The sequence below is a fragment of the Ambystoma mexicanum genome, chromosome 10, assembly GCF_040938575.1.
Source record: "Ambystoma mexicanum isolate Mex_15411 chromosome 10, UKY_AmexF1_1, whole genome shotgun sequence".
In the NCBI taxonomy this organism is placed as follows: Eukaryota; Metazoa; Chordata; class Amphibia; order Caudata; family Ambystomatidae; genus Ambystoma; species Ambystoma mexicanum.
In genome coordinates, this window is record NC_090932.1 from 926213433 (window position 1) to 926229290 (window position 15858).

At 48.8% G+C, this 15858-nt stretch overlaps 1 protein-coding gene across 3 annotated transcripts in view; it reads right to left on the reverse strand.

The window, feature by feature from the left end:
* The window catches only part of MFN1 (mitofusin 1), a 1384201-nt gene that overhangs the window by 634090 nt on the left and 734253 nt on the right, over positions 1–15858 (reverse strand). For all 3 annotated transcript variants that reach the window (XM_069618688.1, XM_069618687.1, XM_069618686.1), the window contains one exon: positions 6727–6880. In XM_069618688.1, coding sequence (XP_069474789.1) covers positions 6727–6880 — 154 coding nt within the window. The remainder of the gene's footprint in view (positions 1–6726; positions 6881–15858) is intronic.

The window sequence follows — 15858 nt, forward strand, 5'->3', positions numbered from 1 at the left end:
AAGGGGCCCGAGCCGCCTGCAGAATTTTCTGACAATCCTCCGAAACGTCTAAAGCACCGAACTCCGAAAAATCAGGAGCCAGGCTGTAAGGTTGAAACTGTCCGGGTCGTGATGCCATACAGTGATGCCATACAGTGCCTTTGTCCCGGGACAGTAGGTTCGGGACTCTCGGAAATGCTATTGGATGTTCCAGCGACAGGTGAAGTAGGTCGGAAAACCACGGTTGCCGCAGCCAGTACGGTGCCACTAGAATTACCCGGCAACTGTATCTGCATATCCACTGTACTGTCCTCCGTATGAGGGGAAACGGAGGAAAAGCATAAAGGAACATGTCTGTCCATGGGAAGGAGAATGCGTCCCCCATGGAACCCTCCTGAGGCCATCTGCTTGCGAATTGCTCGCATTTCTTGTTTTCTTTGGTTGCGAAAACGTCCAGTGGGGGGTGACACCATTTCTCGAACACTTTCATCAGCTGACCTGTGTCTATTTCCCATTCGTGTATCTGGGCCATCCTTCTGCTGAGGGAATCTGCATGCGAATTTCTCACTCTCGGGAGATGGTGAGCCACGATGGAAATCTCGTGCTTTTATGCCCAATGCCATGTTTTCTGGGCCTCTATGGAAAGAGTCCTTGATCGCGTCCCTCCTTGTTTTCTCAAATAAAACATGGCCGTCGTATTGTCCGTCAGCACTCGTACTCGCGATCCCTTGATGTGTGGTAGGAATGCCTTCAAGGCCCATCGTACTGCTCTGAGCTCTAACACGTTTATGTGTAGGAGTGACTCCGTTTGAGACCAACCACTTGCGTTTGAAGAGTACCCATGTGAGCTCCCCATCCGGTTAGGGACGCATCCGTGACTATGGTTCGCTGAAACTCCGGTTCCTGTAGGGGTACACCGTTGTTCAGATTGTGGAAACTCTGCCACCACTGAAGGGTCCGAAGCAACTTGTCGTTGTTGATGGTTATCTTGTCTGACCACGATCCTTGGGCCTGTGTCCATCGGTCCGCGAGGAATTCCTGGACTGGCCTCATGAATAGGCGACAGTTTGCCACCAGATGGATGCAGGATGCCATGGCTCCTAGGACCGAAAAGTATTTCCTCACTGAGAGCCTGGTGGTTTGTCGTAGTCGGCTCGCCAGCTGATTGAGTTTTGAGGTTCTGTCGAGAGAAGGCTTCACTAGCCCCGACTGGGTCTCGAACTGTGCCCCCAGGAACACCAACGTTCTCGATGGCCGCAGAGAGGATTTTTCAAAGTTTATGGCAAATCCCAACTGTTGTAGAAGCTGCATGGTGGCTTGCAAACTTGTGTTGGTCGACGCTGGGGAGGATCCCCTTACCAGCCAGTCGTCGAGGTATGGGTATACGTGGTGGCTGCTACTGGGGCCAGGCATTTCGTGAACGTTCTGGGGGAGGTCTTGAGCCCAAAGGGAAGAACCGTGAACTGGTAGTGAGTCCGCCCTATTACAAACCTCAGGAACTTCCTGTGTTTCCGACACATTGGAATATGGAAGTACGCGTCCTGTAAATCCAGGGACGCTAGAAAATCCCCTTCATGAACGGCTCGGATCACTTCTTGCAGCGTGAGCATTTTGAATTTCAGGCTCTTTAAAGACTTGTTGAGATTGCGTAAGTCTAGAATGGGACGCCATTTGCCGTTCGGCTTTTTTACGACGAAGTATCTTGAGTAGACTCCTTGACCTTTCTGTGATGTTGGAACTAATCCTATCACGCCCTTTGCTAACATGAGTGTTACCTCTTGTTGCAGTATCCTCTGATGGGAATGAGCGGTGAACGCAGGTGGAATGTGCAGAGGGCTGTGCTTGAATTGTAGAGAGTGCCCGTTCCTTATAGTGTCCAGCACCCATTGATCCGTCGTTATTCGTTCCCATTCGTCGACATAGGGTGACACTCTTCCCCCCAGAACGGTGTGTTGTTCGTCATTGCTGATCTTTATTTTGCTTGTCTCTCGACGACGACAGATAGGATGGTCTCTTCCTGGACGTCTGGAAGTTCCGGCGTCGGTTTGCAGTTTGGGAAGCACGCCTGTATCCCTGGGAGGGGTAAGGATCTGTCTCCCGACGCAGAGAATCTGGAATTACCTGAAGCCCCTCTAAAGGGACGAAAAGACTTGTAGCTACGGCCACTCTGGAGGGCACCCAATGAACGTGCCGTGTCCGAGTCCTCTTTCATTCCCTTTAGGGCCTCGTCTACCTTCTCTCTGAATAGAAGGTCTCCCTCAAATACTTTGTATTGTACCTCTGGTCTGAAGTAGGTACACTTAAGCCATGACTGTCGTCGTAATACGACCCCATTATTTACTTGCTTGAAGCCCGACTCAGCGAGGTCAACCGCGATGTTTATTGCGTGATTGGAGGCTTCCTCACCCTCTCGGACAAGTAACATCGCTGCCTTCCTATGCTCTTCCGGAAGATGATCCAGCAATGGCGCTAGCCTGTGCCACATTTCTCTGTCGTATCTGGCTACAATAGCCAGAGAGTTTGCGGCCTTTACTGTAGTTGCTCCCACGGATAGCACTTTTTTGCCAAAGGCATCCTGACGTCTTGCTTCGTTTTCAGGCGGAGTCGTGCACTTGTGCTGGGCCTTCGCCTTCCTCGCAGCTGCCGCCGACACCACCGAATCAGGCGTTGGTTGGGAGGATAAACACTTGGGGGTAGACTCTGGAGCCTTAAACTTTTTCTCAAGGCGTCTTTTCACTGCCGGCTCCGAAAAGGGGTGACGCATTGTCTGCAACCCCTCCTTCCACACGTGGTCTAGTATGGGTATTGAGAACACTGACCTCCTTCTCTTACCCATGTGTTCTCCATCATAGAATGGAATGATGCAATGTCGTCCGGGGGGGACGGGTTGCTGGGCTTCTTGGGGTTTCTAACTCCACCTCTGACTCCCAGGTTGGATCCCTGGAGGGGGATGATTGATGTGATGTTTTCATCGATTGTGTGGAGCCTACCTCCGAAGGGGGGTATGCCCCCGCTCCATCATTCAGCCATGCCACCAGCCGTCGATTTCGGTCTTTGAGGGTCTTTTGAGAAAACCCTTTGCATATGTCGCAGTTATCAGCCGAATGATGTGGGTGGAGAAAGTATATACAATCCATATGTCCGTCCCCCTCGTAAACTTTTTTCAAGCCGCACGTCACGCACGGACGGAACAGTGCTTTTCCTGACATGGAGGAAAAATGTCCTCGAACTCCAACTCCAGGTACACAACCTTGTACAAAATAGTAAGACGACGCGAGGAGATCCCACTACTTTGGAGACGGTTGAAATCTGAATGGGAGCCGCGGGGGCGTGCCTCTTATACTGGGACGGCCTACGGAGCATGCGTAGGCAGGTCCTAAAAGGACGTAGATAGGACACAAAAGTGTCAGAAGTTTTCCTATAGGAAAAGACTATATTTGTGTACCGAGGGGTCCCAGTCTGACGACGGGGAATATTCTAAGCATGTGAATCCATGAAAGATCCAATGCTGGAGAAAGGATGTTAACCGGCCCCCGACCAGTGATGCATGGGAAGGGACCCGAATCTTCGAGTCATTTGGTGTTGGTGGCTTGGGAACCTCTAGGGGTAGAACCCCAACCTCTCCCTTTGCCACGGCGTTGTCCTCTCTGGTTGTATTGGCCACTGGTGCCTTGGTTAGAGGACCAGTTGTTTGCAGAGTATTGCTGCTGCTGATTTTGCTGCTGGCGTTGGCCTCGTAAAAAGCGCCTATTGCCATAGCCACGTTTGTTGGGAGGCCTAGAAATCTGGTCTACGGTTTTGATGGTATCAAACTCTTTCTTTGCCGTTTCTAGTGCCTCATCAACCGCCTTTCCAAAGAGGTTGGCATCTTGTATAGGCTTGTTGATTAGAGATGCTTGTGTTTCAGGTTCAAACCCCGAATTACGCAGCCAGACATGGCGTTTGAGGAGTATTCCTTGGACTAGGGAACGGCCAGCTGCTTCTGCAGCATCCAGAGTGTTTTTCACGATGCTTTGGTTGACTAGGGTCCCTTCAGTAATCGTGGCCAGAAGGCGTGTACGTAGGGGTTCTGGTACCTCCTTGGCGTCCTTACGTAGCTTGCTCCATTGTGCGTCTGCGTAACTTGCTAGCAAGGAATTGTTGTTTGCAATCCTTGCGGAAAAAGCAGCAGAGGCTGTGATCCTCTTCCCCAGGGCATACAATTTTTTGCCCTCCTTATCTGGTGGTGCTTCGCTGGTAGACAGCGGGACCCCTGCTCTTTTCCTTGTATTTGTCACCACTAGGGAGTCAGGTACAGAGTGGCCCCTGACGTACAACGGGTCTGAAGGGGAGGGACTAAATAGTTTTTTCTATCCTCGGGTTGACCCCTCTGACCAACGCGGGTGTAGATAGTGAAGGGATAATTCGTCTCCTTACTGAGGCGAGGAGGGGAATGGTTTGGCTGACAGGGGGTGTCTCCTTGATTACCTTCTCCACAAAGTCAATTTCAGGAGAAATCTCCCCAGTGTCTATTTCGAAATGCGCTGCTGCCTTGCGTAGTAGTGCATTAAATGTAGGTTGATCGTCTATAGGTGACGTGTTCCTATTAGGTGAGTCCTCGGGAGGGGACAGGTTTAGTACATCAGGGTCTGAAAACGCTGATGGGGACTGCCAGGGCTGTGAAGCACCTTCCTCTGGGTCTTCTCCGAAGCCCCCCCCCCACCTATATCTGGACTTTCTTCAAAACCCTCTTCCTCTAGGTTTTGTTCCTCTTCGTTGCCTAAAAACGTGTCCTCCTCCTGAAAGTGGGGGTCCTCTTCAGTGAGGTCATATAAATTTGTATCCACTTGGGAGGGATTAAACAGCCTAGGGAATTTAGCCCTGGGGTCCATCTGAGGTCCCTCTCTTGCCCTCTTGGGTGGTGGTAGGTTTTGAGCCTCCATAAACCTCTCCATCTTCTCCATACAGAACTGGAGTCTCTCCAGGGTCTCATGAGGTACCCCTGAGCGGTCTTAGGGTGGCGGGGGGAAGGGTCTTTGGCCTGAAAACGCTTTGACCTCTCCCATAACGTCAAAGAAAGGTCTCCGTCTCCGTCTGAAAAGCTTTCTGGTAGGCTAGGAGTCCCTTTAGATGAAGGGGGCAGTTCCTGCCTTCCTTCAGGCCTTTTCGGCATTTCTCTAGCCTTCTGAGCGGTATTCAGCGTATCTTTCGCCGTCTGCTTCTGGCAATCGGCGGAAACGATCTTCGCCAGGCTCTCGACGACTAATCTGTCTGTGGAGGGCTCTGGTATTGACGTTACGGGCGTTGCGCGTTTTACGGCGACAGGCGCTCTCTGACGGAGCGCTTCGTCTGGCGGTTTGGGGGTAGCGCCCTTATCTGGGGGAAGCCCAGTCGCTGGTCGCGTCTGCGGTTGCGAGGGGGGCTTAAGACTCTTACGGTCTGAGGAGGGCGCCGGTGGAACCTGCGTCTCCGTTGGCGCTGATGGTTTCTTCATCTTCGGCGAAGAAGAGCCGTGGGTTATGTGTTTATGGGAGTGTTTTTTGTGTGTGTCAGTGTCGCCGGGGTGTTCATCCCCATAAGCAGGACATGAGCCGAACTTGTCGGGGCCGAGGACAGACGACGAGGAGCGCGAGCGCTCCTTAGAGAGGTCTACGACTTCCGTAACGGATGTTGGGTTATCACATTCCTCGTCAATTTCTGCGGCGGCGGGTGAGGAATCGGACCTCGACATGGCGTAGGCCGCCCACCTTTTGACCCTACGATCCTTTAAAGTCTTAGGCTTAAGAAGTTGACAAGCCGCACAGCCGTCTTCCTTGTGGTCGAGGGGCAAGCAACGGTTACACTGTTTATGCTCGTCTTTCCAGGTAAACTTGCCCCTGCAACGCGGGCAAAACCTAAAGGGTGTCCTCTCCATAGCTGAGGAAATATTTCACTGTGATAACAACCCCGAGGGAAAGGGAGGGGAAAAGGAAAGGCATTCTTAGAGAGAAACAAGAAATGTCCCACGACCCCACTCTCCCTACTGTCTTATGGCCGGCCAGGCCAGGCCACGTGTTCGGCAGCGCCGAAGGATCTCCTCTGTCTCGTCCCCGCCGGCGAAGTTCTTACTCAGCGGAGAAAAGGCTTTGCAGCTATGTCGAGGGAGGGATTTTATGTAAATATATATTAATAAATAATGACCAAAGGTCGAGTAAATGAATTTGTAATGTCTCTCGAGGAGCTCTGCGTAAAAGCAACCAATATCTGGGCAGAAAAAAACAATCTGAGGGACCTTGACGCGTGAGGGATTGTGGGTACACCGCACTTCACTATAGGGATAGTGTTACAGACACGCCTTGTTGACGTCCCCTTTTCGGCTACGAAAAACAAAATGCAATACTACGCAGTGACCCCTGGATGTCGGACTATGCACAGCATGTGATTCTAAGCAGATTAACAAACATCTGAAATATATATATATGGCAGGGAACGAAAACAAAGGGGCTAAACATGTGATGTCATCAGTGATGTCATTAGTGACATTTGAGATGACATCTTTCATGGTCTGGTGTTAGTGGTAGCAGTGCACAGGGGTGGTGGCAGGTTTGGGGGCTTAGTTTACCATAACTGTCGAATTTCAGGGGTTTTTCGGTTTTAATTTGAACCATAAAGGGGACGTTGAAATTATTTTTTTTGTTTAGTGCACAGGTTTTTCGTAGGGCAACTTAACCATAACGTCCCCTTAAAGTTTTTTTTGTAGTGTATATATATATATATATATATACATACCAGACTCTGGCATCCCTTGGGCTTTGTACATTCTCGCATTTAGAACTTCCTTGGCAGAGACAAAAAAGATACGGTTTTGTGCCACCCACGGGTCAACCACTTTTAGTTCGTTGACCAAGAAGGATTGACACCGCTCCATGTGTTGTTTCCGCACCTGAAAAAGTTAAACAATGCAGCAATGAAGATGCAGTCTGAAGGCAACATGGAATATGTAAACAAACTACCAATTAGCCACCTGTGTCACCTGCAGAAAGTGGGCATCTTGACCCTAAACATGTGTGTTTATTCCTTCTCTATTCACAATCCCTCAGTCAACTCAACTTGTAAAGAAAATCCTTTAAACCATGTTGAAAAACAAAGCCACTCGTTTATGACAAACTTCTCAATACAAATAAATGAGCCAGCAAGCAGCAAAGAGTTTATACTCTTACAAGCTAATTTCCCCCAGACGTCACAAACTGATGGATAATAGACCAGAGCAGATGTTTGTACAGCATAAAAAGTTCAAATAGGAGACCCAGGCATGTGTGTTTGAAATGGGTCTCACCATAGGTTTAGGTGGAGTGCAGGTCCTTAGCCAAGCTCCAGATAATCTGAGAAACAGAACTGAGCAGTCCATAGGGTGTCCACATTAATCATACTACACCCTTGGCTACTACTCAATTGAGAATGGTCTTTGTGATAGCAAGAACTATCTGCTTGAGAGCTGCAAGTCTGAGCAAGATGTGTGGCCGTCTCTCAGTAGTCAAGATCATAGTAAATCTGTAAGGAAGTGCAGACACTGAGAGTGGATAGTCCAGTTCTATATTAAACATTGTAGCAGCTTAATTTAAAGACTTTTTTATATTCGGCTGAAAAGATCACTGGACAAACTGATTTTTCTTAGAACCGCGGCATTGATATTGAAGGTCCTCTCCTTAGCAGATGTCTACCAAAGCTCTTCAGGGATCGCATTGTGTAACTGCAGAAAAAGCAACATTATCATAGGCCACAAATCCATATTTTGCTTCACCTTTGTGGAAAGAGTGGAGATCTGTCTCCAGTCTCTGATGAGTGAAATGGATCAGATTGCCCACCTGAACACAAGAGGTTGGTACTCCCAAAGCTTTCGAAGCCTCCAGGCCACAATGCTGTGATGGCAACTAAAGATGTGTGCATGTCCTTTTAGGCTACAACCCCTTGCTGTGGAGGCTATTACCCACCAGAAGCCATGCCCAAGGCCACTGTGATGAAGGGTAGGCATTGGTACAAGACCAGGGAATTTTTGGACTAGCAACACAGTGGTCCAGGTCGAAAAGAGTTAATGTTACCTATAAGTGAGGGAATTTGATACTCTAGGGACAAGCTTTCATCATCATCATTCATTTAGGGTGTATGATCATATGCTGGGGAAGCAAATAATCGCATTTATGATGATTGTATCTGCCTAGATTCCCATGCTGTGCATATAGTCTGACATCTAGTGGTAAACGCAGGAGATAGTGGCAGGATGTGACAAGGAACAGTAGCAAAGAGATGTCTTAGCACTGCTTGTCTCAATTGAGAATCAGACTTCGAGTGTGTCTAAGCAGTAGTGTTGGGTGAATGTATGAACAGAACTCCAAGTTGCTGCTTTGCAAATAGAATCTTGAGGAACATTTGCAATGGATGCTATGGTAGCCCCTGTGCCTCGAGTAGAGTGAGCTCTAGGCGTAAACGGTAGGTCTCTCTTTGCCAGGGAGTAACACAGTGGGATGCATTTAACAATCCATCTGAAGATAAATAATTTAGAGACAGGGTCCCCTTCTCTACCAGCTGCCACCAAGACAAAGAATTGTTTTGTTTTTCTCAGAGGTTTAGTTTTTTCAAGGTAGTATATGACCACCCAACTAACATCTAGTATATGCAGGTTGCATTCAGCTGCATTGGTGGGGTAGGATGTTTGATTGGTTCACACAGAACTTCGAGATGAATTTAGCGCAAAAAGAGGGTGTCTGATCAAAACCACCTTATCTTTGTGAATAGTCACAAATGGGTCCTGAACTGAGAGCCTGCAGTTGACTAATTCTCCTTAAAGAAGTAATGGCTTAAGAAAAGCAGTCTTGTAGGGGACGGCCATAAGAATAGCTTTATGCATTGGCTCAAAAGGAGGTCCCATTAATCTTGTGAGAACAACATTCAAATCCCAGCCGGGAATTGAGTAGGAAATAGGAGGTTGCAGTCTTTTTAGCCTTCCCACGAAAGCCTTGATTACAGGAATCTTCGACCATGAAACCCTGCTCTGAGTTGTAGTCTATATGGAGAGGGCAGCAAGGGAGACCTTTAGAGAATTATGAACAAGTCCTGAATCTAATAGGTGTGTTAGATAAAGGACTATGGAGGTGATTACGTGTGCGGCAGTAAGGGGTTAAGGGCACCGGTAAGGATGCCCTGTGCCGTTAACCCCTTACCGCCGCATTCCAAGGTCCTTTAGCGGGCCCCACTAAGGCCGGCTGGTAAAACCAGCCGTCCTTAGCGGGAACCGCTAAGGGACCAGGGAGCTATTAACGGGCCCATAATTTACGGGCCCGTTATTAGCTCCCTCCCCATTCCCATTGAGCCCTATGGGGGCTCGAATGGGAATGGGGGAAGGGTTTTTTTTAAATGGGAACTTACCGGGTCCTCCAAGGTTGGAATGACCCGGTAAGTCCCCATTTAGAGAACGGGACACGACTTTGGAGGCAGCCATGGTGCTAGGAGCACCATGGCTACCTCCAAACTCGTAATGACCCCCTATATCTTTAGGTGAACAGCCCATGGGGTTGATGTTCTTAGAGTTACACCAAATGACATAACGTTTCCACTTGTGGGGGTAGCAGTGCTTAGTGTTAGGTTTACCTGCCCCTTCAATTATGTCCATACATCTCTGAGGTAGTTGGAGATTCCCAAACTCTGACTTCAGGAGCCAAGCTGCTAAGTTGTGTGTTTGGGGGTGGTACGGAAGCAGTGTTGTCCCTAGGCCTTGTGACAGCATGTTGCATGGGCAGGACAGTTTCCTGGGAGGAGAGAGTGACATTTTCATGAAGTGAGAAAATCTAGGCTGTCGAGCCCACATTGCAGCCACCAGGATCATTGTGACTTGTTCCTGATGCATCTTGTGCACTGTCATGTTGAGAAGGGGAACTGGGGGCGGGGGGGGAGCGTAGGCAAATCTCCTGGATCATGTAATCCAGACACTGTTCCCTTTGGACCGCCTCTACAATCTAGGCATTGGGCATTCCCCAGGGTGGCAAACAAGTCGATGTCTAGCAAACTCCATTTTGCAGAGACGTGTGCACTTGCAATCGTCACTCGTACTCTTTGGGTAGGTGCAAGTCTTTGCTGAGCATGTCCGTCAGAAGATTATGCTCCCCTTGAACATGTGGTGATAGAAGGAACATGTGTTTAAATGCCCATTTCCAAATGTTCTGGGACAGTTTGGATAGCCCTGGAGAGTGATTGCCCCCCTGTTTGTTAAGATAGTACATGGCCCTGGTGCAGTTTGTAAGGACAAGAACTGTCTTCCCCAGCAAGTGTGTTTGGAAGGTTTTTAGGACTTTGAACAGTCCAAGTAGTTCCAACAGGTTGATGTGATTGGAAGATACTGATGGGGACCACATGCTGTGCACGCTCTGTTGAACGAGGTGAACCCCCCCCCACCCCAACAGAGATGCATCCGTGGTGATAGTGGCGTCTACGGCAGGGGTGGTAAAGGGCATCCCATGCAGAAGGTTTTCCTTTGACCACCACTGCAGAGAATGAATGAGGGCTGTCGAGACAACCACTAGATCGTCCCGCTGGCCGGACACCACTGGCTCGAGAGCCACTCCTGCATGGGGCGCATGCGCAGACGGGCGTGTATAACTAACAACATGCCAGATGACATCATACCCAGCAGCTGCATGGCCTTGCGTATGGTTGCCCGGCGACAGGCTACATAATGAGGGATCTGGAACTACATGTTTTCAACCCTCTCGTTGGAGGGGAAGACGAGACCGTCTTCTGTCCGAATTAGGGCTCCCAGAAACTGTTTGACTTGGCTGGGGATCAGACTGGATTTCTTCCCTTTGATGAAGAAACCTAGATTGAAAAGGAGATCTACTCTCCTCTGGGTATTCCCCAGACATGCTCCATACGAGTCTCTGGCTCATAACTGATCATCGAGGTAAGGCTACACAGAGATGGACTGCCTGCACAGGTGAGCTGCTGCTACCGCTAGTACCTTCGTAAACACCCTTGGTGCTGAGTCAATGCCAAAGGGGAGAATTTTTACCCAGGTTGTTGCCAGGCCGGGTACAGAAAGCGGCAGAGGTTGTGACACGTTTGTGGAGAGCATACCATTTTTTGCAGTCCTTGTCTGGAGTGACCTCCGACGAGGATAGCAGAACTCCTGCCCTTTTCCGTGTTGACAACTAGGGAATCCTTAACGTTGTGGCCCCTGTTGTACAGCAGGTCTGAAGGTGCCGGGTGGGACATTTTCTCCACTTGAGGGAGGACCGCACGAGTGAGCAAGGGTGTCAACAGAGAGGGGGCTAGTTGTTTCTTCACTGAAATCAACAGGGGAATATCCTGGCTGACTGGGACCTTTTCTTTAAGAATGTCCTTCACAAAATCAGGGACAGTGGTGATTTTAAAATGATCAGGCGCCTTCTTAAGAAGATTGTTAAAGAGCACTTGGTTGTCGATAGGCGACGAAACTCTGGATTAAGTGACAGGAGGAGCGTAAAAGAAATGTTCACAGGGTCAGAGTAATGTGGCAGTGTAGAGTGCCATATGCCCCGATCATCTGCGGGGTCCCAGACTAGGTCATGGGAGGTCGGGTCTTGAGTGTGGCCAGGGTTGGGACATAATACATGTCCTGGTAATCCAGGACATCCAGAAATACATCCACCTGGGGGTCCTGAGGATGGGGTTCCTCCAAGGATGGAAAATGGGCACCTGGAGTGAGCAGTCTCTGATTTCTGAGGGACTGGACAGGAATCAACAGGCCTGTGGCATTTGAGGATCTCATCAAATTGGCGGGAGAAATTAATAAATTCACACAGGCTTAAAAACCTATCTCTGCTGAGTCTGCAGGAGGAGGAAAGAGCTAGGTAGATGGAGTTGGGTCCTGCTGCAGGGCCCTGGAAAAAGGAGAGGCCTGTGAATAGCCTGCAGGCAAAGGGGAGGCCTTCATGGGGTCTGAAACGTGAAAACTGTCCCGAAGCTTAGGGAGCATTTTCAATGAATGGACGCGCTTTGGCACATCTTTCGACGCTAGCGCATCGAGGGTCAGGGATTTAGAAGGAGCGCCTGCTGAAACAGAAGACTTATTGCCATGAGTAGGCTGTGGAGGAGGATGCGTAGAGGGCACTGAACCGCGAGGTTCAGGAGGCCTCGCCGAAGATTGACGGTCCTTCGGGCGTGGGTAGCTTTCTCTCTGGATCCGTCGAGGAAAGTGTGGGGGTTGTGTGCTCATGAGCACGTGATGAGTGAGTGTCCTTGTCGTCGGGATGTGACTGCCCCATCGCAATGCCGGCGGCATGCTTAGCGGGGCCGGGGACGGACACGTGGGAACGCAAGGGTTCCACCATTAGGTCAACGGTCTCCGAGCCACAGTTGCCAATGTAGTCCTCATCCAAGGTGACGGCGCCGGTGGGGGAATGACTCAGCCTGCATGGCATAGGCCGCCCACTTCTTTGTGCATCTGCCTTTTAAGGTTTTAGGGCAAAAAAGTTTGCAGGCCTTGCAGCGCCGCTTCTCGTGATCACGAGTCAGGCACCGATTGCCTTGGTAATGGGTATCCTTCCAGGGAAATTTGCCGTTGCAAGACTGGCAGAATTTAAAAAGGTGCCCTCTCAATAGCAGAGGGAAACTGCAGCCAGATGGAAGAAAAAAGAAGAGTAGGGGCTTAGAAAAAAAGGTATTCTCAAGAGAAGTCAGTAATAACAGAGCCCCACTCTCCCTACTGTGAAGCCAGGCCATAGGTCGAGGCCTTGTGGAAATCAGTCGCTGAGCGGTCTACAGAAGGATCGTTGGCGAGGCAGGACCAAACGTCAAGTAGCCATCGAAGCAGCCATCGAGAGGGTATGCGCGAACCGCTTACAAATTGAATCAGCAATATTAACTCTTACGAGTTCGGCATTGGTGTGATCGACTAGACAGGCAGAAAAAAACAATCTGGTTGGACCTCGACGTGTTAAGGATTTTGGGTACACTACACGTCACGTTGGGAATAGTTTTACAGTCATGCTCATGACAACGTCCCTTTTCGATCCTTGAAAAACTCATGCAATACCCTGCGATTACCACTAGATGTCGTACTATATGCACAGAATGTGATTCTAAGCAGATTCACAAGTATCAGAAATGTACTACCACTGCCATCACACCTTCGGTGGAATCCTGGGTGCAGACCTTCTCCTCAGATAAACCCTAGATATACACCCAAGAACCCAAAAGGGGTGAAGAGCATTTATACCACCAATGTCTAACACACAAAGACGAAGAAGACCCACAGGTTAAGCTCTGCTGGAGGAATGAGGTCTGTGGCCTACATGCTCTCGAAGCTTTAATTAGGTCATCTGGAAAGATTTAGTGGCTGCAAAGTGGCTAAGCAAGTGAGAACGTTGGCGAAGTGTGCCTAATTTCCTGCGCTACTACAGACAGAATCAAAGATTCCTGCATGTTACCGCTCCAAGCTTAAAAGTGTGAGGACAGTTGATTCGACCAGAGAGGTGTGGTCTGTGGTGAAAGTAGAATCTATCATTCAGCTAAAGGAGCTGCAAAGAAAAAAAATCCTTTGTTGACGTGTCCTGCTTCATCCTATAGACACTAGAGCATTTGTGTCTGCCCTGTTCTTTAGCTGGAGAAGCCACTAAATCCATAAACAGATATTGCTCGGACAACCTTGGATACACGCACTTCTTGCATAGATATATTGGGGGCATGGGTCTTAGGAATAGCATCTGTCAAATGGAAGGTCCAAACCGTGTTTTTGAGAGCTAGGAAAGACATGAAAGAAGCGGGCAATGCTGATTATCAAACGGACACAAGGACACATATCCAGAGTAACACTATCCATATGGTGAGGGGCATTATTTAGATGAGGTCTGCCTCCAATTGTGCCATTTCATTCAAAAAATTGTAGCTACATCCTGCCCAAACAGCATCCATATTAGCTGGGCATAGAGACACAAGGTGATTGTCATTTGTTTCACCATCATGTTAATGAATGTGGCTTCTTTGTCCTAGAAGCATAAATAAATGGACTAAGGGGGAAGGTGCTCAGCGTTTGCACCTTTTGAGCTTCACCACCAGCCACAGAAGACTCAGTTGGTTGGTATGAGGATATCAATCCTCTTAATCACCGGGGTTGAAGAACAAGTTACTTACCCATGGTAACGTTCGACTGGATGTTCCTCCCACGTATTCCTTACCTTTGATATGTCCTAAAATCCAGCTTGCTACTTCGGAAATAAAATTCCCAGTAGAGGGCGCTGCGTGTCGATGCCTGTTGAGTCGATGTTCTTCAGAGGCCTCCATCTCGACACAGACGTCATCAGGGGTATAAGTAGAGCGCGCAGCGTCCGTTGCTCAGTTCTGTTTTGAAGAGCGAAGCACGGTCCAGGATGAGACAGTTACTACCCTTGACGGAGCACAGACTAACCACAAGGGAAGTTTTACTGTGGGGAAGGATGGGAGGGGCGATAAGTGTTAGGTAAAGATTTGGGGTAGTGCCTTTAGGGGACACTACAACAACTTTAGCCTCCTGGAAATAGGACCCAACATTTTGAATAAGTCTGAACTCCACAGGTTGGTAGAGTGGTAGAGCAGCCAGGCTTATCTCAAGAGGGGTCAATGTGAGCAGTAGAGTGGGTACACAAAGATTCACAGTGACAAGTATTAAAAAAAAACACAAACTCAAGGCTTCTTGATGAAACATTTATTTATTTACCGGTCATTTCAATAAGCCTTCCTAGAAGGGAGCAATATAATAGCAACACACAAATACCTTCATAAAATACACACTCTTAGTTTCTAAATCAGTAAGCACTCATTGGGGATGCCACACAGACCCTTCCTACACCCTCAGGTGACATCAATTGTTTATGACACTGTGAACATTGATATGTTACTGTTTGGCATTTAGAATACTATCGAGATGTGTCAAAGCAAAGGTTATTAGAATATACAAGAGATCACAATTATTCGTAGGCAGGCAATTACCTTTCAACCCTCCCCAATGTCAGAGGAGAGAAGAGTTTTTCAGTGAAAATAGGTTAGGCTAAAGTCAATAGGCAAACGTCTATGTAGCTGAAGCACTTTTTGCAGGTAGGTAGAAAAGTCTTTGCACAATGTTTTTAGAAGTCATTGGTGAAAAAGGAGAATCAATGCAGGGGCACAGGTGGTTAGGCTTGTGAAGAGTAGAAACAAATCTACAACAAGAGGTAAGTGCTCTTAGACTTAACAGTACCTTTAGATAGAAGTAAAACAGCAGATGAGTTCTGTTCCTGTGCAGCACTCTGCTGTTCCTGGGCCTCAGTTGTGGGGACAAGAGGGAGGACTTCTGGGGACTCCTGCACTGAAATGGGACGGTTACCGACAGCAACCGGATATCTTCAAACAAGTGGCAATTCAGTGTTTCAGCACCAGGCGTCTACCGCAATCAGCAACACTGAGGTTCCTGGCTGTTGAGGTGGGCTTTCCTTGCTTCTGAGGTCCAGCATTTGTATTTGTATTTATTAGGCTTATCTAGTGCTTAATACCAAAGCGCTGCACATTAACAACAACAGGATACATTTAATATAACAATAACAGTAACAAAGACGCAAATTACAATTTTGAATCAGTCAACAAAACAGTATGTAGAGCAATTTGACAGAGGGAATGGGGAGAGAAGTGGAGGAGAGCTAGGAGGGAGAGGGGGGAGGGTAGCAGGAGGAGGAGGCAAGGAGGGGTGAGGATGAGGATGGGGTGGGGGAAAAAGAAGGGAGAGGCTTAAGGGGGGGGAAGAGGGAAAGGGAGGGAGAGGGGGAGCGAGAAGAGGGAGGGGGCAGCACTCTGTTGAGGTGGCTCAGGCTCGGTTAGTCCTGCTTCCTGGGAGTCCGGAGGATCTTCCTGGAGCTCTTGGCCAGCTTAAAAGCAACGCACACA